The 22,009-nt window shown below is 51.2% G+C and overlaps 1 protein-coding gene across 8 annotated transcripts in view; it reads right to left on the bottom strand.

The window, feature by feature from the left end:
- Positions 1-22,009, bottom strand: part of Stx18 (syntaxin 18) — a 105,803-nt gene that overhangs the window by 1,423 nt on the left and 82,371 nt on the right. For all 8 annotated transcript variants that reach the window (XM_004847302.4, XM_013073046.3, XM_021260303.2 and 5 more), the window contains 5 exons: positions 13,179-13,294; positions 9,544-9,632; positions 3,742-3,800; positions 2,542-2,611; positions 15-95 (listed from right to left, as the gene is read on the bottom strand). In XM_004847302.4, coding sequence (XP_004847359.1) covers positions 15-95; positions 2,542-2,611; positions 3,742-3,800; positions 9,544-9,632; positions 13,179-13,294 — 415 coding nt within the window. The remainder of the gene's footprint in view (positions 1-14; positions 96-2,541; positions 2,612-3,741; positions 3,801-9,543; positions 9,633-13,178; positions 13,295-22,009) is intronic.

The raw sequence follows: 22,009 nt of genomic DNA, 5'->3' as shown, positions 1-22,009 counted from the left end.
CCAGGAGCACCCACCTCTCGGATGTCCTCATTGCCCTCCTTGATGTTCTCAGTCGCCCCGACAACCAACTGGTGGATGCTGTCGATCTCGGCTTCCTGTGGCGGGAGAGAGGGCCAGGTAGATACAGCCCCCTGCCCATCACTGTGAAAACAGAAGCGGCCACTTCCCGAGGGGCAGAGGCTTCACCCACATGGCCCATGAGTCCGCACAGGACCCCAAGACATTGGGATACCCCAGTTTTATCCAAGGGAAACTCAGGGCCCAGAGAAGTTTCCTAACTCAGTGTCCCAGAGCAGCCAGGAGGCAGGACTGGAAGAGGCGCCCACCCTGTGGTTGCACTCCCTGCCCTGCCCTGCCTGCCCCATTTCCCCACACACATGCGCTGAGGTCTGCCGGGCAGCTGCATGCCAGGGGCTTTCCATCCAGCCCCCACTGTTCTTTTTTTTTTTTTTTTTTCTTTTCTTTTTTGGTACCGGGGATCGAACTTGGGTCTTTGTGCTTGCGCAGCAGGCAGCGAAACCACTGAGCTAAATCCCCGGCCCATTTTTTTTTTTTGTAGTACCGGGGATCGAAATCAGGTCCTTGCGCTTGCGCAAGCGGGTGGCGAACCCACTGTTCTTTCTGAAGTCCAGAAAGTCTGCTTTAAAACACACATGCTGGCTTTCAAGACGAGCGCTTGCGTCTTAGCACTGTATCTGCAGAACAGCAAAATCAGCATGCGGCGCAGGATGCTCTCAGAAGAGGCCATCCGGACACTGGCGATGCGCAGGAAACTGAGCCTGGCTCCCACATGGGACCCCTGGACCATAAGCCTTCGGTCCTGGGTCCCCACAGTGGCTTTCAAGGGTCCCTCTCCCCTGCAGGGTGGCCAGGCTGCCGCTGCGCCTGATGAGTAGGGGTGTACGTGAGGGTGGAGAGGCCTGCCGGGCGCCTTGCTGCAGAAGGGGCTTGGGCCACCTGCTTCCCGGCAGCGACTGTTACACAGTAGGGGTGAGGGGACAAGGGCCAGGATTCTTTGCTTGGTGGTCGAACCTTAAGGAAGATCTCAAAGCAGGAGCTCAATGACCCTTGCCCATGTTCCACAGACCACCCAGAAACACTGACTAAACCACCAATGGCACCTACTTCCCGGTCTCTGACACCCTGAACCCCAAGCCAAGGCCCCAGCAGAGCTGCGCCAACCCCTCGCAGGCCCAGGCCCAGGCCCTTGCAGCAGTGGGAGGGGGCGGTGAGGCAGCACCTCATCTCCCCTCTGCAGGCCACATCTGGCCTGGGCCTCGGGCAGCCACTGGTATGAGGATCACAGCCTTAAGGACACCAGCTACTTCTCAGGAGCTGGGCCAAGTGCAGGGATCACAGTGCAGAGCGGGCCTTGCCTGCCATTGCTCTGCCCTCACGACACTCCACGTGCACAAGATACACTGAGGTGGCAGTCTCTTGGCTGGGGCCACGGCTGTGCTAGTGAAACAGGATGAGACCCAGAATAATGGCAGCCCCACGCACTGAGGGTCTGCTGTGGAGCAGACTGCCAGGTCCCTCCTGTTCACTGGTTCTGAGCGAGGTGGGAACACTGGTTCCATTTTGCAGCCAAGGAAAGGGATGGGGGCGGGAGGACGTGGACCCTGGGCATGTGGCACTGGACCCGGGCCACGCTTGGGCCTGACTGCACAGGACCTGGGCTTTGCACCTGGCCACTCTCCCCAGAAGCTGCTCGGGGACCCAGCCTAACTGCAGTTGGAGAGCCTGCACACGAGTCTGAGCACGTCTGTCAGGGTGCGATCCAAAGGGGCAGCTCTCACAACCCCGAATTTCCAACCTGCTGCTGGACTTGGTTTGCCTCACGGCACCCTGATGGCTATGTGGTGAGGGCAAACTTTCTGCGAGTGCCCCGGAGCCCCAGCTAACACTGGGAGAAATGATGTCGTCTTTCAAACCTTGCCACAGCCTGTGGGTGCTGAGGCAGAAGGGAGCTTTATCGGGCTGTAACAATGCTTTACCCAGCTACTGGGCAGCAGCAATGCAGGACTGTGGACCAGCAGACAAGACAGGAAAATTCCCTGAGGCAGCAATGTCCTCCTCCTCGAGGATGTGGCACCTGTGCAGCATGGCCTGTGACACTGCTGACTGAAAAGCTGCTTCCCCTCAGGCGCAGGGCAGGGCGCCTCTGAGGGTCACCTCTGAACCTGGCAGCCACCCTGCAGGGTCACCCCATTTTACAGATAGGGCCCTGGAGTCCAGAGGGGCTACTCAGCTCACCCCAGGGCAGCCGAGCCAAGAGCTGCCTGACTCCAGGCCCAGACTGTGCCCTCCCGTGGGCCCATGCGCTCTGCCTCATGGGCGGGGTGGCCACTTGGCCTGACATGGGTCCCCGGAGGACAGCCCCTCCCGCCGTGCCACGGCTGCCCCGGGGCAGGTGGGCACAGTGCCCACAGCATTGCCACAGCCGCAGGGGCACATCTGCAGGCAGAGACGTCTGCCTTCTTAGGACATTTCTCTTTCGAGCCAAAGCTTAAAACAATCATGTTTTCCAGTTTTGTTTACCTGTTGTAAAACTTTTTCTGTGAATATCTCTTGCAGCCTGGAGATTTCAACCACTTTCCCTTCGATTTGCCTTCAGAAAAAAAGAATCAATACATTGCACATTTGCCATTAGCACTTAGGGATCCGACAGGAACAGCACGGTTTCTAAAGGACCGTCTCTCCCAGGTGAAGGTGGTAGGGGAGGCAGGAAGCACACAGACGGACCCTCGGTCCCAGGAGCTGGGCATGTGCAGTGCCCTTCATTCTGGGCCAGCCTGAGGGAACCGGGTGCTCAGGGCTATGCCCGGGTTACAGAGTGCCCAGTCTCTGAAGTCCTAGGCCTAGCCCGGTCACTTGGTCACATGTGCTGACAATTACAGACTCTGTCTGAACGTACAGAGGACCCAAATAACCCCTTGACAGATACCCCCACCCCCATTTAGTCTGAAAGCATCACATCCGGGTTTGGCAAGTGTCTTCCTGTTTTGGGGGTGGCATGGGTACCCTGGGGTGGGCTGGGCCTGTGCATGCATGTCTAGGAATGGAAGCTGGCATTGGCTGAAGCCAGCCACTGTCAGCCACAAAGTGGCAAGGGGCAAAAGATGCTGGGGCTGCGCGAGTGACCACGACTCCCTCAGCAGGTGAGGGAGGGAGAGGAGGAAGTCACAGGAAGAAAAGGAGCAAGCACCAGGCTTTGGGGAGAGAGGATGAGGTGGGCCCGGCCAGGGAGTGGCAGGCTTGGCACAGGGAGGTGGCAGAGGGCTGCCGGAGGGGAGCACTCCTGCCCTGATAAAGTCTCCAGTGACGTGGACAGCGTCAGGTCTTTGCTTTGGGGGTGTCCACAGGGCCACACGGCGGTGCAGAGACCCAGGGCTCGCTTTCACAATGCTGCAAACACTCCCACCGAAGCTGAGGCCTGAGTGCTTCCACTGGGGGTCACGATGGCCCACGGGTGAGTGTGGCGCGTGGAAGCACCCCCTGTGGAGCAACAGCCTTCACAGCCTTCCCGTTGAGGAATCCCACACAGACAGCGGTCTGTGTGCAGGGGTGGTGGTCATCACATTCAGGGCGATCTGCCCCTCCGGACTGTCTGGCTCCTGCAGTCACCGGCCCAGCCCTACCTGTCACCAGGGCTCAGTGGAGCTGCACACAGGCGCTCGGGCACCGCAGTCTCGGAGAGAGCAGAGACCTGGCATCAGCTCAGGGGAGCCGCATACACACCTCACTTCGTCAAACAAGCTGTTCATCTCCCCAATGAGTCGCTGGTTTTCTTGCTCAAACTGTGAGGAAACAAACACACTCAGGATGCTGTCACGCTGAGCCTAGGCAAGCATCTGCTCCCCAGTCCTCACATGCCCCCCTCTTCCCTGCACAGCACAGATCTGTGTCAGACAGCCCTGCTCCAGGAAGAAACAATGCACCCAGAGACCAGCTGGGCTGCCCAGGGTTCCTGCACCTGAACTTGCAGGACGCCAGCTGACACAGGGACCGTGGCTGTGAAGCAGGAGGAGCTCCTGGGTCAGCCTGTACCTACCTGCTCTCCGTGGCGCGCCCGCGGCCTCTGGCCTCTGGCCTTTGGCAGCACTACCTTTAACACATTCCCACTGGCTTGAACCACCAGCGGTACATGCACGACTATCCCATTGGGTGGCTTCTGCCACCTTAGTGGGACTGTCCCACGCCGCCCCATGGGACAGTCATGCAGGTACCAGCCCGTGGTTCAGAGGTACCCAGCAGATACAGATTTCAGCCTCGGGCGGGGAGGAGCCCAGGGCAGAGGCTGACCCTGCCACCCGACTGCCAGCCAGCCATGCCGACCGTCCCACCCGAGGTGTGAGTGAGGAAGATGCCTGATACCCGGGATGCGCGCGTCAGGGCTCAGGGAGCTGACGGCTGGCTTCTGACCACTCTGGCCAAGCCAGAGGAGGTGAGCGTCGGGGGCTCGCCACGGGGTGCGACTGGGAAACCCTCCTGGACTATGGTCCCACCTGGCATGGCCACGCAGTCCGAGTCAGGGCTCCCCCTACTTCCCAGTGTCCTCACGCCTGCACCTCACTTTCTTAGCTTTGGCAGGGCATTTCTGAGCAGGCCTTAGCACACTGATCATTTTCTGCTTTGGGCTACACTGTGGGTGTCACGAACTCCCAGGAGACAACTTCCTGAGGGTGGGGTGGTGCACGTGGCTGCATGGTGCCTTTCTCAGCCTGCCAGGGGTGGCTGTCTTTCCTGCTCCCGGGCCTGGCGCTGGACACCCTGCTGCAGGACACTGGTTCTCAGCCCTGTGCTCATCAGGCCCTGTCAGGAAGTGGGTGGGCTGGCACAGCCTCCAGAACAGCTCTCTGCAGGGGCCCTGGCCACTATGAGTGGTGCTTGCTGGCTGCTGCCAAGGCACTGCTTGTGGCCTTTTAAATTAGGCATCAAAAAAGCTATTGAGAATCAAAATTTCACTTTTGAGTTTAAAAGTAGGGGCTCTGTTCACTGTCAACTCAAAGTAACGTAAGAGTCCAGTATTTAAGGAAAACATGCAATTACTTTGGCTTGTAGGTGCTAATTCTTTGACTAATTCTCTTAGGTTCCACTCAGGATCTTTTGGGGAAGGGGAGGCATTTTCTTTGAATTTCTTTAATGATAAAACATGGCCCTGTCCTTGTAAGCCACTCCTTTTCTGTGCCTGAACAAAACAGCCCAGTGGTGTGAGGTGACTAACAGCTGGACTGTTCCCGGACACGGCCATTGTCTCTCAGCCTTGGCAGGAGGATGGGGATGCACCTCCTCTGGGCCCCTCTGGAACTGAGTCCGCCCTCAGCCTAGAGGGGCGGGAGCAGACGCTGGCTCTGACTGCCTGTGACCCCCGGGGTGTCAGTGCCACCAGAGAGAAACCAGGTCTCCAGAGGAGGAGAGAAACAGCTGCCTCCAGGGCTTGGGGTCAGAGGGTGAAGAGAGGTCCGTCCGTGGCAGGAGTTCCATGGAAGGCAGGATTACAATGAAAGGAGTTTAAGAACAAGCAAAAGAGTGCCAAAGCCTGGCCCTCACAGTGACGAGTGCAAGGTCACTATGTGGTGGGGCCAGCAGGGCTCAGGCTGACTGGGTGACTGCGGGGTGACAGCGTCTGTCCCAAGGGCAAGCCTGTGCAGCTCACCCTGCTGTGGCTGGCACAGGGGCAGGCGGCAGCGGTGGGAGCCAGTTTTGTGGCCACATGGAAGCTTGAGTCCACTGGGCCAGTCCTGGCTTCGGGCAGCCCATGGGTTTCTTTGTGGACAGATGTGGTGAGTCTTCTCCTTTCCTGCCTCATCCTGGCGGCGAGGAGCCGCAGTGGGAGTCCCAGAGCTGTCCGAGCTTCGGCGAGTAGCTCTGGGACCAATGCGGGGATAATGATGCTACTTAAGCAGCAGGGCTGAGCCTGCAGTTGTTCGGCACACTACCTGGCGCACAGTGAACTCCCCCCCCCCCCCCGGTCTCTCCATGTTTGCTCTCTGGGGACAGATGCTAGCAGGGCTAGGTGGGAGGCTGGCTGCCGCAGGCCCTTCACCTTGCTGTCCCCAACGCTAGGGCCCGCTGTGGCCCTGGGCCTTTTCTTTCTCAGGCACTGAGAAGCACACAGCCTTGTCTTGTCTGGTGTTGGCTCTGACTGCGTGGCCGTCCCCTCCCCACAAAGGTAGGGTCTTGGCCAGGCGCAGTGCTGAGTGCAGGCCAGGCATCTCGGTCCTGAGAAGGTGAAGCCGGTGTACTCTGAGGAACAGCAACTGGAAGGCAGCGGGGCAGGCCAAGGATGTGAGGGGCAACCAGGGGCTGGTGGGCGACAGCAGCTGCCTGCAGTTCCGGGCTCCTGCTCGGGCCCATCTGCTCTGTACCGTTCCGACCTCCTCCCAGAAGACAGCGTTCTCCTTCAGCCAGGCCAGTCCCCCACCTGGACTCTGCCCGCAGTGCGACGGCACTGTGCTCGGGAGCCAGGTGGCTGGCTGTGGACCGGTCATTCTGGCTCTCTGAGGAATGGCACTGGCATCGCTCCCTGCCATCCGGGGCTGCATGAACCGGCCTGCCCTGAAGCACCGGGAGCAGCAATGACACACAGCATGCATGACACGCGTGACCTAACTGCCTTATTCCACTTAGAGGTCAGCTAGACCTCCCCGTAGGGCTCTCCTACAGGGCTGCTAATCTGGTTTAAAGTTTACCACCCACATTGTGAATATATTGTCACAGAGATCCTCTTCTAATCTAATCCTCTGCACTACAGTTTTAAAAGGAAAACCACCCCAACAAGGGCCCTTGAGTATCACATCGGGCTGGGAAAGATATCTGTATTGCCAAGAGCCAACAGCAGCTGAGTAATGGCCACGGGGACCCTCCTCAGTTCTGAGTCCGCGGCCCAGGCTCTCCTGGCTCTTCCAGATATTTCTCTGTCCACGGCCAAAGGTCGGGCTCTGTGGCTTCACCACCAACTCCTGTGCTGATGCCGGAGCTGAGTCTGGCCAGAAGTCCCACTAGCTGGCCAGCCACATGGCCACGGCTCCTTCAGAGGACACAGGGTAGGGACACCTTTCATGCAGACCTAGAGAGCAGATGTCACTTTCATGTCTTTTGAAATGGTCCTATTTATTTATCATCAATAAATGCAGGTGGTTTTACTTGAGTAAAATGACTGTGAGCTGAGGAAAGGAGGAATTTTGTTGATGTGACGTGAGATAACAATTTGGTTCTACTCAGCCTGATGGTGAAGTATCTGCGGACTCAAAGGCACTGGTATACCTGTAGCACGGTTTATAAAGGGAAACTTACTGTGTAAATCAGGTAACGTCCTGCACCCATTCTGAACTATCTAACAACTGTTCCTTTGGGTGAAGTAATCAATTAGGTTGTTATCATCAGGCTTAATTCATTATTTTACTCCAAGGAAAAGTTCTGAAAGAGTATGAATTGTGACCACAGTGTGCTATACACTTTCCAATTTAAAACCAATAGTATATTTTTTCTCTTCGTTTTCAGGGTTGAGCCTTTTAAATAAGAGCTGGGTAGTCAGACTATAAGACATGGTACTTAGCTATTATTTTCATTAGGAAACTAACTATTACTTTCAATTAAGACACTAAGTTAACTAGCAGGTATGTTGGCTCACGTCATAATCCCAGTTACTGGGAAGGCTGAGGAAGAAGGATCACAAGATCACAAGGGCAGTCCAGCAACTCAGCAAGAGCCCAAGCGAGCCCTTTTCTGCACAGAGCAGCAGCGTGCCGTCTCTCCCTCTGTTCAGGGGACAGGCCGTCCTGCCTCTGTACCACCAGTCACTTAGCAGAGGAAGCTGCTGTGACTGGCCCTGGGCCACAGGTGCCACGTGGGCTGTCAGGCATCAGCCTGAGGTGGTCCCTGCTCTCCACTTCTATGGTGAGGACAGCACCCAGGGCAGTGGGGCCCAGAGGCCGCCACCTCGATGAGACTCCGGGGCCTGCTCTCTTCCCACAGGCTGTGCTGCCTCTGGGCTTCTGGCTCCGACGTCTTTACCTGCTCATGCCTTTTCTGGAAGGAGAGTCCTGTCTCAGTCCGCTGCTGCAGGCATGGGGAAGAGATGGGAAGTCTGGAGGGCGCAAGGCTCCTGAGCCAGCGCCTGTGTTGGGGCGCCGGTGTCCAGGAGGTGGGCCGAGGCTGGCTGTCCTGCAGGGCCCCCGCCGCACTCCTACGCGGCCCACGGCACACTGCTGGGCCCCTCGGGGAACACACCCAGAGTCCTGGGGGACACATGGGAGCTTCGATGACTGAGAAGAGCGCAGGGTTTGGAGCTGGAGATGAGGGTGCAGAGCCTGGCCGGGACCTCAGTGGCCCGTGGGGATTCTGGGTGGTGTTTTCTCCACTGTGCCACAGTGATTGTTCCTGCCGCACGGATCCGTGTGAAGGCTGCACAAGACAATGTCTGTGCAGGCTTTGCAGAAGAAGGCCTTCTATCAGTGTATAAATACACTGAGGACAGAACATTCTGCCGGTGACCCTGCTCTGCATGTAAAACAGCCCATAGCTCTCACCTGGTACTCATCAGTCAGTGCTCAGCCAACAGTTCCCAAACACTGCCGGGCTCTGGGGATACGGAGAGGAGAGGAAAGCAAGGCAAGGCTGTGGCTGCACAGAGCTCGAGCTCTGGGGAGGGGTGATGGGGCCACCTGGGGCTGGGGTCAGGGAAGGCCTCTCTCAGTCACACTCGGGACCTGCTGGCTGGGACAGGGGCGGGGAGAGCGGCCTTTCAGGGAAGCAGTCAGCAATGCAGGCGTCTCACTGGGGGCTTCCGGCTGGGTCAGCGGCCATGCCCACCCTCACTGGACAGGGCTCTGTTGGCTGCTGCTACTCTGTGTGAGGCTGGGCATCCAGCTTTACTCCTTACTGATCCTTCCTGCTTCTTGCTAAGACAGGAGGGGTGGCCACACACCCTGCCTCCTCGTGAGCGTGCTGGGGCGGATGAGGACCGCGTGACATTGGGGCAGCGCATTCCCCTTGGCTGTTGTCACACACACCACAGGAGCTAGGGAGGCACCGGCAGGACCTGGGCTTCCTTCTGAGTCCACGCAGATGCGACAGACAGCAGCAATGGGCTCTGAAGGCCCAGGTGACCAGAGGAGGTGGCTCCGCAGCACAGGTGTGGCTCCTTTCCTCCGCCCCCTGCCCCCGTCGTTACTTCTGCTTCCCTTTCATTACCACAACCCAAGCAATGCACACGATTAAAAAGCACCATCCTAGCAATTATAAAAGACCCATTTAATCTAGGAGCCTATTTTACTGCTGGTGAAAAGATATCTATTATTAGTAAAATCATCCCAAGGCAATTTCTTCTTTAATTATGCTATGGCAAATTTAAAACACTGGAAAAGCATATTAAGAATTAGGAAATGAGGTGGGAAAGTATATAGAAAATATCTATTCAAAATTTCTAAGACTCAGAATGGAAATCAGGGCAAGGGCACGCGGAATGACCTCCTACTCAGTGAAATGGCCTCAGGACAACCAGTTAACAATAAATGGTTAGGTAGAGAACAGCATTACCATCTGTATTTCTTCGGCAGATAGCTCATCTTCACCTCTGCTGTCTCCCACGGCTCCCAGTTCAGGTCCCACTTTGGCCACGGTCTTTTCTGTTCAAACAAAACCAAAACATGGCCCAGGGACTTAGCTCAGTGGTTCCGTCACTTGCCTTGCAAGCACAAGGACCAGAGTTTGATCCCTGGTACCGGAAAAAAAAACAACAACAAAAACAAAAAAACCCAAAAAAACCCCAAACAAAACCAAAACAGAAACAGAAACTGAAAACAGGCAGAAGGCCAAATATTCACTTTAGGGTAGGGTGGCATAGGCAGTAGGCATATTAAAAATAAGGAATGGAACAGAATCTTGCTGCTTTTTCCATATTTGATTATTTCTTGGCCAATGCTCAGGAACCGCCAAGATGATTCTCACAGAATGGTTAGGCCTGTGTGTGTGTGCGTGTTCGTGTGCATGTGTGTAGGGGGGAGTTTTAATACTGCACTGAATTCAGCAGTGACAGCCAACTAAACAGATATTCTTCAGATCCAGTCTGCACAGTACTTGAAAACATATTCACACTTGGACCCTTCCATTACTTCTAAAGACTGCAAAATATATGGACACTTTCATTGTTAAAAAATAACACATACACACACATGCACACGCATGCCCTCACACACAGAGACACACAATACAAGAAATGATATACCTTTCTCCAACCTAATTTCTCTCTCAGGAGTCACTGTTTTAATTAGTGTAGCCTCACAGACTGTATGTAGTGCATTCACAAATACATAGACAAGCTATTCCCTGTCCACCCCTCAACCCAGAACACATCATTTTATGGGACAAGTGGCTTATATTTCCAAAGATACCAATGGTAACATATTGTTCTAAAACTCGCTTTTTATGATTTATCAACACCCCTTGGAGACATTTCAGGTCAGTCCACATGGCTTGACCTTGTTTTTTTAGGCTGCTGTATACTATTCCATTGTAAGGATACCCTATGCTTTGATCACTGCAGCTGCACTGCTCCAACTGTACATGAGCATAAAGGCACTGTGTTCTCATCACAGGACTTCTGTGGGCTGGGCACCTGGCCATGGAGATGCCGGATGGGGGATGGGGCCTGAAAAGCCTCATCCAGTGAACCCTGTGATCAAGACCTGATGAATACAGGAAGCACAACAATACCACAGGCTCCCAGGGAGGACGGCTGCCTCGAAGCATCCTTCTGGAGAGGCCTGAGCAGGGCACAGCTGGGAGGAACAGAGCAGTGGGCAGGAGGGACCGCTCCTCGGCAAGACAGCTTGGAAGGGGTCTGCAGAGGTGACTGTCTGTGCTGCGCCAGCACCCTGGGCTTGTCAGCAGCTTGCCAAGGACTCACAGGCAAACCTGCCTTGTTTTTCCTTTCTTCTTGACCTCAGTAAACTTTCTATAGTTAACCTTGGCTCCATGAGATGGGCAGAAGTCCAGGGTCTTTTGAAAGGGAAGAGACCACCATGATAGCAGCAGGTTAGAGAAGGCAGGTCAGGCCAACCATGCATGAAATGCATGCTATTACTGGAAACCTCCCTTCACAAAAACCTCCATATATCACCTGTAACTCAGTACAGGTTTTAAAAAAGCTGTTTTTTTCCAGAACAGTCACTGTAGCAAAATGTACTGAGAAAGGAAAGCAGCTTTATCCCTCAGGCTAGCTGGCATTTTTCTGAGCCAACACTCTTCGGGTAGGAACACTGGTACTTTTCATCCACTCCCTGCCCATAAGTGCTCTCTAGCTCCTTCCTGTCTTCCTCATAGCACCCATTTCAAGCTTTGACTGTTCTTCCTTTTTTGGGGATAAGAACACCAAAATTAGAAACATATAAACCTTGCTCCTACCTGAGCCGAGCATAGATTAGCTCCAAGCTGGGATGGGAAAGTTTTTTTAACAGAACCCATGTGCTCTGCACTTGTTCAACTCTGAGGCCACCGGAAGCTGCCTCACCCTGCTGCTCTGGGAGCCGGCATGAAGCATAGTGCTCAGGGTGCCCTGTGCCAGCGGTCAGGTGCAGACGCGTGGCCTGGCGTGCAAGGCCACCGCCCGTCCCCACGTGCTCCACTGCCACCTGGGTGCTCCTCTGACTGCCACCTGGGTGCTCCTCAGTGACCACATCCCATGCCAGGCTCCGCGCTGCCTGGCTGGGCATCTGCCCATGAACGCAGCTCCCTGTGTCCAGAACTTTCTAGGCTCAACAGCAGACGTGTGCAGGTCAGTGGAGGGCACAGAGGGGCTCTGCCGGTGGACAAGATGGGAGCGTGCAGGCAAGAGGCCATCTGCCACCACCCGCGCCACCTGGTCCTGCACCAAAAGGACGCCACCCATAGAGCCCAGGTTTAAAAAGTCTGTCAACTGTGGTGTGGATAAACTTGGCAAAATGTCCGTGAACACAAAGTAATCATTTCAGCTGGCACAAGGGCCAGGGCAAATACACGACCCGGAGAAGGGAGCAGCTAGGCACAGGGGCCGGGACTGCGCACTGGCTGACAGTCTGCACGTGAGCTCTGCTCTCGGCTGGCCCACGAGTCCGTGCTAGGTGCCCACTCCCATCAGCCTTGAAGCTCTCCTCGGATAAATGACAGCTGACTGAAGGGAGCGAGCGGCCTGAGTGAATTTGGCTGCGATGCCCCTATGTGTTGGCTTTTGAGAAGCAGTGCCAAGACTTTGTGGGTGATGCCAGGGTGGCACGCAGAGCTGCTGCCCAAGGGATCAGGGCATCTCTTCACCACCCATGAGGAAACCCCATGCTGCCCTTCTCGAGCTGAACTCTGCAGATCCACTTCCTCACATATAAAACTTCCACAGTAACACATTCCCCAAAGGACCCTGGAGGAGCCAGGCTTTACACACCCAGGCCGTGCCCCGACCACGAGAGGGTGCTGTAAGTGAACGTCTGCTCGGGTCCTTGCCAGTGCCCAGGAAGAGTCCTAACCACAGGAAGGGCCTCCAGCACTCCTGGCTCAGAAGCCAGGACCACACTGAATGCTCTTGCTTGTAAGGTGCAGGGAGCCTAGAGGACAGGCAAGCAGCTTGTGTAACGCAGGCTCCAGAGCCCAACAGATCCTGCAGGAGCCCTGGGCCGCCACTCAGGAGTTTTTACCTGGACAACTTATCCAGCCTCTCTGGGCCCTTCAGAGGGCACTGCTGAGAAAGGGGTGACATGAGCAAGGTGTTGGTCAGCCCAGGGCCTCATGTCTGAGGTCAGGGGCGAGGGAGAGTGAGGGAGGCCAGAGGAGGAATATGGAGAAGACTTGGGCTTCTGCGCCCCACCCTGGGGTCACACACACAGACCCTGCACCGCCACCCCTCTGCTGTGTGGTATGGGACACGTGTTCCCTGCTGGTAAGGAGGGGGCTGGATGCAGATCAAAGACATCCAAGCAGGTCTTGTTTTCAGACTTAAGGAGACCCTCCATTTCTTCTGCATGTGCTAGGTGTCAGCTGCGCTCAATCCTGGGCCACCAGTGTGCGTGGGGACAGGAAGCACATGTACCCACACTTGCATCCTGGCCTGCGGGAGCGCCTGACCAGGCTCCTCTTGTTTGTGTGGTATTCCTGCCGAGCGGCTGTGAGGGACAAGTGTGAGGGGACCTTGTCATCTGAATTCCTACCTGGATATGCCTTGGAGGCAGGCTTCTCTTCTGAGTCCTCGGAAGGGGTCTCTGAAACTTCCTCAGAAGATGCAGATTCTCTTGCCTTTGCACTTGGTTCTGGTTCCAGCCTAGATCTAAAAATAAGATACTTCAGTCATCTAATTCACTTCCAAACAAGATTTCTTTCTGACAACCAAAGAGGCATGTGTGACACCTGCATTTTTACTCTCTCCTTCTACTAAGGAGTAGAGTGGCTCCCTCGGGGCCCCACCTCTGGGGGCAGTTTTGAGAGGACGGGCACTGCCTCTCTGGGGTGGGGGCTGCACAAGCCCCTCTGCACTCCCAGCACAACATGGTGACCAGCACTGGGGACACTGAAGCAGCAGGTGCGGAGTGTGCCCATAGATGACGCCACTCCCAACATGCCACCTGCCCCACCATCATCAACTCGGGGAGCTAGATGTGCACTGACCCACTGGCTTTACACCAATGCGAAGGTGCGGCTGGATATGTGCACACTCACGTCTGTTCCAAGTCCTGTCTTAGGAGGAAAGACAAGGCTTTAACAGCAACTAGATGGATGTCAGTGCTTGGCCCTCCCCGGCTCCGCCCACAGACTCTTCCACCCACAGGGCACATGCAGAGGGGCCTTTTCTGACTTCCTGTGTAAGGAGGAGCCCTTCCAATGCTCTGTGCGTGACCCTCCACTGAAGTGAGCGGCATGTGCCCCTTGTTATTCACATGTGTCTGCCTGGCTCCACGCGTGCGTGCAATGCAGAGCAGGCCTTTGCATTCAGAAGCTGTGCACACTGCTCAGTCACAGGCCTAGAACAGTGCCTGGCACTGATATTTGCTGTGGTTCAGATCAGGGTTCCCCAAGGCCCTGTGTTAAAGGCTTGGTCCCCTGCCTGTGGCTCTCCAGGGAGCTGGATCCTGTAGGAGGTGGGGCCTGGGGGAGGAAGCCAGGTCACTGGGGTAGTGGGTGCTTGACAGGGACGTTGAAGCCCTGCCCCTTCCTATTTCTCTTTGTTTTCCAGCTGCCATGAGGCAAACAGGCCTCCTCCGCCACACAGTGCCACCATTATGTCCCATGTCATTGCCACAGGGCCCAGAGACCATGGACTGGAACCTATGAAACTGTGAGCCAAAAATAAATCTTTCCTTCTTTTTTAACAAGTTGGTTATCTCAGGGATTTTGTCATAGTACCAGGAAAGTAACACAGTGTTCAAGAAGTTTATGCTGAATGAATGCCTTGTAAATACCAGCAAATAGCCATTGAGAGAGAAAAAATTTTGGTTATGAAACAATAGGCCTTTTAGTAACTTTACCAGATTGTATGTAACACTATCAAAATTATAGGCAGAGTGCTAAAAAGATCTATGCTAAATTTCATGTTGTCAGGCAGAGAGAATATAAATGAGAGAACAATGTAAATACGCATGAGGATGATTTGCTAATGCCAGCTAACATTCACTGAGGACTTACATTATTGGCCATCTTTCTAAGTATTCCACATGGCTATGTGTATTTAATCCCAAATCATCCCTCTAAGGTAGGTACAGGATTAGTATTAACGACCTTTCCAGAAAGGAGGAAACTGAGTTCTGTGGAAGTTCAGAGACCTGTGTGGGTCACAAAGCATATGGCAGGGCTGAGAAAGGACCACAGGGGACCCAGGTCCGGAGTCCATGCTATGACAACTCAATAAGGAAAGGAAAGCCTTTTTTATCAACATAGTTAGAATGAGAGGGTATCTGTATGGAATAACATGAACTTCAACCTCATCTCTCTCCATCAAAAAATTAATCTAGTAAGATACATGATAGTATAAATATACCACCCAGAATCATAAAGATTCCAGAAGCATCAAAGAGTATCTTAGTGACCTCGGGGCACACAACGTACAAATTTATAAAATTAGACTTTCTCAAAACTAAATGTTTCTGCTCATCAAAAGACACCTTTTGAACAACGAAGAGGAACACCGCAGAATGGGAAAAAATAAGTACAGCACATACTTGACAAAGGATATGCAGAATATAAGAATGCCTCCATAAAACAACAAAAACATAAGCAATTCAAAAAGAAATACATAAAGACCTGAAAAGTCAATAAACACACATGCAAAAAGGTGAGGAACATCGTGCATTGGTGGAGGAATGCAAACTGAAACTGCAGTGAGACAGCAATACACACTCATTGAAATAGCTTTAAACACTGGTCAACACCAAATATCAGCGAGGATGTGGAGGATCTGGAACTTTCAAACAGTGCTGGAAGATGTGTAAAATAGTGTCGCTATTGTGGACAACTTAGGGCAATTTTTTTTTTTTGGTACTGGGGATCGAAATCAGGATCTTGCACTTTCGAGGCAGGCACAGCGCCACTGAGCTAAATCTCCAGCCCAAGGGCAATTTCTCATTAGGTCCGGGAAACACGTCCACTATGACAGGGCAACCCCACTTTTACCTATGAGAAACTAAAAGATATGTAAAAGAAGGTTCACAGCAGACTTATGATAATAGCCAAAAATGGAAACAATCCAAATGACCAAACAAGAATGGATGTGTCGACTGTCGTATATTTATGCAACACAATACTGTTCAGTAACAAATTGCTGATAAACACAACCACATGGGTAAGTCCAAAATAATTTAAGCAAAAGAAATGCCAAGTAAAAACATAATACAAAAAGAAACCTATTTAAAAATAAACTGAGCATTTACTCTATTTTTGACATTAAGTGAAAAATGATTATAAAATTTAATATTTATCGTTTAATATTTTACCTCAAATATTGTTTTGGGATTTAATAACTGAGCAACGTAACATATGAGTCAATTTTCAAACTAGCTTGAAATAAGACATGCAGCTGCTAGAATTTTCAGATTTCTTTCCCATTACTAAATGAAAAATGGCCTAACCTTTCTTAGCTTGTTTTCCCATCTATAAAATGTGGCTATAAAATATCTTTCTCACTTACTTGGCACAACTGACAGCACATAAGATCTAAACATTAGCTATTACTGTTACTATTGTACTGCTGCTGCTGCTGCTGCTATCATGAGGACTGAGAAAAGGCAGAGTGGTTCATAGAGAAGTTTCCTGTGTGGTCCTAGAGCAATATATAGTACCTTTCTTTCACCAACAAGATGCAGACCAGCAGAGGAGAGAAGTGCTCAAACAACCCACAGATAATCCGAGGCATCCCGAGAAGGGGGCGGTACATGGGCGCAGTCTGCACAAGGGACTCGCAGGGTGCCCCAGGTGCAGGCTCAATGCTGCCAAGCTCTAGGCTGGAGCGATGCAGAGGAAGGAGGTGAGCAATCTTTCCAGACAGGGTGGGGAGGGATAAGGGCGGCAGTCCCAGGCTGTCTGGGGGCTGCCTTCTCCTCAGCTGGGTTGCTCAGCAGATAACCTGCTGCCTTTCCAGACTGCCTGGGCCACAGCTCACTCCAGCAATTGCACAAGCCCCGGGTCCTTGAGTCCTGTGCTATCTGTCTATCTTGACAAAGATATGCTGTGAAATGGAGTTTGGAGACAACATGGCTTGATTCTAGCCAGACACTAATTTGCTTTGTGAACTTGAACATACTGCAATTCTCTTTTTCTCTATCTGTGAATGGAGAAGACTCACCTTTCTCGGAGGGTTCCTGCAAAGGTGCAAGGAGCTGGCCATGAGAAAGTGCTTGGCATGCAGCCGGCTCACAGGAGCTTGTCTCCTGGCTCATGGTCTAAGCTCTCAGCCGCAGTCCCCTCATCGGCAACGTGATTTTCAGAATCTTCCACTCCAACACCCACCAAGGGCTCATTCTAGCTCTCTTTCTTTTACTTCTGTGATAGTGAGAAACTGGCTTCCAATGTCCTTCCAAACACATCTACCACTTAAAGTTGTTGCCAAGACTAAACAGCATAGTGGATATAAAAAAAAATACCATGTAATGTGTAAGGGCTTTACAAGTTCTTACTACTACCATTCCGAGTTTAGAAATTATTTGGGGCTGCACAGGATAGATGTGACTTAGCCAAGATGATGAAAGAGTAGTGATACTACTAGTCCCAAGGGCAGCATGGGGCACCATGGAGACTGGTGGGTCACAGGATGGTCATTTCATGGTGGAGAATTACCCGGCTATTTCTAACACAGAATTATATTCCAACGAGCCATGTATGAGAGTTCCAGTTGCTCTATTACCCCCAATCTATCACTTAAAATCCAGCCATTGTAGTAAGTGTGAAATGCTGTTTTGTGGCTTTTGGAAAGTTTATTTTTTTGTTAAACAATCACACATAGAGAAGTCTGAAGTATACTACAAAAATTCCTTTGTCCTGACCATCAGAGCAAGCAGATGCCTTTACCTCTGAGTATTTACTATCTTTCTTAAAAATAAGAGCATTTTTTAATATAAACAAGAGTACAACCATAGAAATCAGGAAATGTGCACTGTCTTGTTACTTTTCTTGCTGCTGAGACAAAATACCCAACACCCAAAGTTAAGGGAGGAAAGGCTTATGTGGCTCACAGTTTGTAGAGGTTTCAGTCCATAGTCAGCTGGCTCTAAGGCAGAGCGGATGGCAGACGGGCATCACAGAGGAGAAATAGTTCATGGTGAGCAGAAGGTAGCAAAGCAAGCAAGGGACCTTAGCAGCTTCTTTCTGCCCCTTTTATACTCTATCGAGGCTACCAGGATTAGGGCGGTGCCAAGCCAATCAGTGGGCTGATTTAGTAATCTCACACTCTTAATCCTAGCATTGCACCATGAATTAATCACACACTCTGGATCCAGCCACCTCTGAAAAGCCCCACCTATGACCACATGAGGCTTTGGGGGGCCTCTACACACAAGTTATAACATGCATCAATACATGATTTTCACCTTTTCTTTAGACCCCATTCTGTTTTGGCCAATTACCTCAATAATATCCTTCGAAACAAAAGGACCCAGTCTGGAATCACACACTGCTTGCTATTTCTCTCCAGGCCCCTTTGCTTGGAACAGTTCTTCAGTCTCCCCTGTGTCGCCTGACCTTGGTACACAATAACGGGCCAGTTATTCTGCGAGACAGCTCTGCACTGGAGTTCGCTCGGGGTGCAGTAAGGTCATGCGACACTGGCAGACATCACCGAAGTGACAGACATTGCTCTCCTCGTCGCAGCCGTCAGGCTGGGGGTGATCTCCCAGCCCACCTGATCAAGGAGGGGCTACCAAGCTCCCCTGCTGTAAAGTTACACTTTTCCCACGTGTAACTAATAAGTATGGGGGGGCTTTGGTATTGAAATGATTTCAAGCTTTTAATTTATTCATGTAGTTATTCCCATCCAGAAGGACTCAGGAGGCCGTATTTCATTCCACGGTTCATAATCTGCTTCAAGCTTTTTTCCTCCTCTATTTGTCTCCAGTTTGGCTGGCAGAAAGCCCTTCAAACTGGCTGCAGTGTCCTTTAGATGCATCCCTAGCATTCCCTGAGCCCTTCCTTGCTTTCTGATACAAAGAAATGCTCCAGGCTCATTTCATGCCTTCCCTGCCCCTGCCTAAGAACCAGCCATTTTGCCAAGAAGCTTGGCATCTTGAAGCTGAAATTGGTATTTAGGAACCAAGGTCTGGGAGGTAAGCATGCTTATTGCTAGTGGGGTGTCACTGCTTCCAGGCCTTCCCAGTGAACGGAGCTAGAAAATATGTGTGCATTTTCATGCACACATACACACACACATGCACACTCACAACCCTATTTACTGACCTCTGGAAATTGATAAATTTACACTGGTATCTTTTGTTCCAATCCAAGATCAAAGAGTTCATGACTTTTCCTCCTTCACTACTACAGTGAGAAACCTGGCCTCTAATACCTTTGTGTTTCCTATTCGATCAACCCCTAAACATAACCACCCCTCATCTCTACCACCACTCTTCCTGCACGGATGCACCCACGGTGACCAGCCCTACCCTCCCTGCTCGGCTCTGACACCTGCACCCAGAGCCCAGGCTCCCCTCCACTGCAGACACCCCTTTAACCGCCCCCCCCCCCATCTCACAGCTTCAGCACTGCATTATTCAGGAGGGAGAAGAGCTTAATTGACTTTTGAATAAATGGCTCCTTTAATGTCTGTCATCTTTTGTGGCCAGTGTACCCGTTTTCAATTTAAGAAGAATAAAAGACTGCACTGCAGCAGACTGAGACACAGTGAAGTGCTTTCTTTTTTTCCTTTAGTGATAAAAACAGATTCTAATTATACACAGGCTGCCTACTAAAATCCTTAGGGAAATTACAAATTAACTAATTGAAGGCAATTTGAAAAAAGAATTTTTAAAGTCACCAGAAAGATCAGTTTATGCCCCATGACTTATTTAAATTGATTTCTCTGAGCATTCAAAGCTCCTCGGCAGATTCCACCTGGCCAACATCTGTTTCTAGGCCCCTTACTTGGAAGACCTCGGAATTCTATTTAAAATGTAAAAAGAACCGAAAGAGACAGAAAAGAGGGAAAGAGATTTTTCAACTTGGAAACAAGAAAATATGTGGGAGATGGTCTTTGCAAACCTCAAATATGCACCATACAAGTATTAGAGAAGGTGACTATCATACCAGATTTAAGTATTGCTCTTATATTTCCTTCATGCCCCCAACAAAGGCTCTGGGTAGAACAATAACTCTGAGAAGTCACCGCATAGCACTGCAATTTCCAAAGCACCTTTGTGGCTAAGGTATCCTCTCAGGCTCAGTGCTGCACCGTCCCCCATCTGCACCACCCTCAGCACTCACTCAACAGCTATTTGCTGGCTATACTCAGGCATTTTCGGAGCCAGTGTTCCTCCAAGTGTGGCCTGAAGACCAGCACCAGACTACAAGCTGTTACTGGTCTGCTATGAGATGGAGCTAAGGAAGCAGAGTAAGCATGGAGAGCCCTCGGCCTGTGCCTTAATCAGAGGATCCTGTTACCTGCGGCACAATCTGTGGATGTGTCATGTGCAGCAGAAAACATATCAGCCCATGACAGGCTGCAAAACACTGCAACAACAAAAAGGTCCTTCACCCCAGGGACCTGAGCCAGGGCGAAATCGCTTTTCCTATATGGGCCAGATGGTATCTCTAGACTGTATAGGTCACATACAGTCTCTGCCTCATATTCTTCTTTATTTTACAAATGTTTAAAAATATAAAAGCTATGCTTAGCTGAGGGCTGTACAAAAGTAGGCCAAGGTCTACCTTTGGCCCACAAGCCACTGTTTGCAGATTCCTTTTCCAGGCAACGCATAAGGTCCCTTATCATTATCATGACCACCATCACCCCAATTATTGGTGAAATTTATTGAGCTCTTGCTGTGTGCAGGAACCTGGCTTAGAGCTGTGGATATAGAGGTAAAAAGCAGCCTGTCTGCCCTGGTCTTACAATGCAAGCTGAATCACATGTGGCAGGATATGAGTATACTCCTCAAGAGCCCAGAAAGTATGGTGGTACTATATGTGAGGAGAGGGCTAGTGTTTTAAAAAAGAGAGAAAGTGAAATGCAGCAAAATTTTGATAAGAAATCGTCATGTTTCTGATTCAGATTTGGGGGGTTATATAGCTAGGGGGGCAGGTAATGGCTATTTCAAGTTAAATCATAACCAAAATCCTACTACTTTTAGATGGTCAGGATGAGGATACATTTCAACCTTTTGGGGATGACGGGGCTACTTGTGCCAATGTGCATGTGTTCACTATGCAGACCCTATGAGCCAGGAGTATTTTTTTTTTTTTTTTTTTTTTTTTTGGTACCGGGGATTGAACTTGGGTCCTCGCGCTTTGCGCAACAGGCAGCGAAACCACTGAGCTAAATCCCCGGCCCCTGAGCCAGGAGTATTAATTGAACACCTCCTTCATGGTAGGCTCAGATAAAGGTACTGGAACCAGAGAGATTAAACACAGAGCAGTTCCTGCCTTCAAAGGACTCACAGTCTCACTGCAGTAGAAAAAGCAAAGAGATGAACAGTTATCAGCATCTCTCCATACAGCTCAGCAACTTGCAACAGATGCCACTGTCAGGTCAGAAAGTAAAAAGCCTAGAGGAGGGAGAAACAGTGACTTCTAATATCAGCACTGTCATTTTAGGAAGACATAGTCGGGTAGGAAAAACACAGAAAGGTCAGCTGAGACTATCTCTGGCTCAATGAGCAAAATATCTTCACCCTGTTTGGAATAAGGGCCCCTTAATATGATAGGTTATGATACGGTATCACTGTTCTACCAAAAGAAATCCTGGCGTGAAATATTTTTCTTCCTATATTGTCAAAAGTAAGGCAAGGAAGGGGAAGTAAAAAGAATTTAGATGTGTCATGTCCATGAAACAACTCCCCATGATGTATGCAATTATATACTGCAAACACGAATGAATAAAAATACATTTGAACAAGACTAAACAGCCGAGCTGCTCCTTAACTGACAAGTATTTCTTCTTTCTCCAATACCAAAACAAGCATGATAGTAACAACACAGACACGAGCAAGTGGATTTCTCAAATCAGTTTTGTAAGAATGACTTTTTATTATTTACCTATTTATGTTTTGAGCCAGGGTCTTGTTATGTAGTTCAGGCTAGCCTGGAACTCTTGCAATCCTCCTGCCTTTACCTGTGAACACTGGGATTACGGGCGTGCGCCACCACACCAGGCCAAGAATGACTTTTTAACAAAAACCACTGGCAACCAAAACAAAATAATATACAAATAAAGAACTAACTCACCAGTCCAACTTAACAATGTGCAAAGTCCGCCACCTGCTCTCTTGGGGACAGGCGCTGTGCTACACAATGGGCTTCCGTAGTGGATGTCAAGCACATCGGCCGCAGCTGTGAGAGAATGGGCTGCGCC

Source organism: Heterocephalus glaber, unplaced genomic scaffold (assembly GCF_053883595.1).
Source record: "Heterocephalus glaber isolate CG9 unplaced genomic scaffold, H.glaber_assembly_v1.0 deba00001509, whole genome shotgun sequence".
NCBI lineage: Eukaryota > Metazoa > Chordata > Mammalia > Rodentia > Bathyergidae > Heterocephalus > Heterocephalus glaber.
This window is presented reverse-complemented; position numbering and strand designations above follow the sequence as displayed.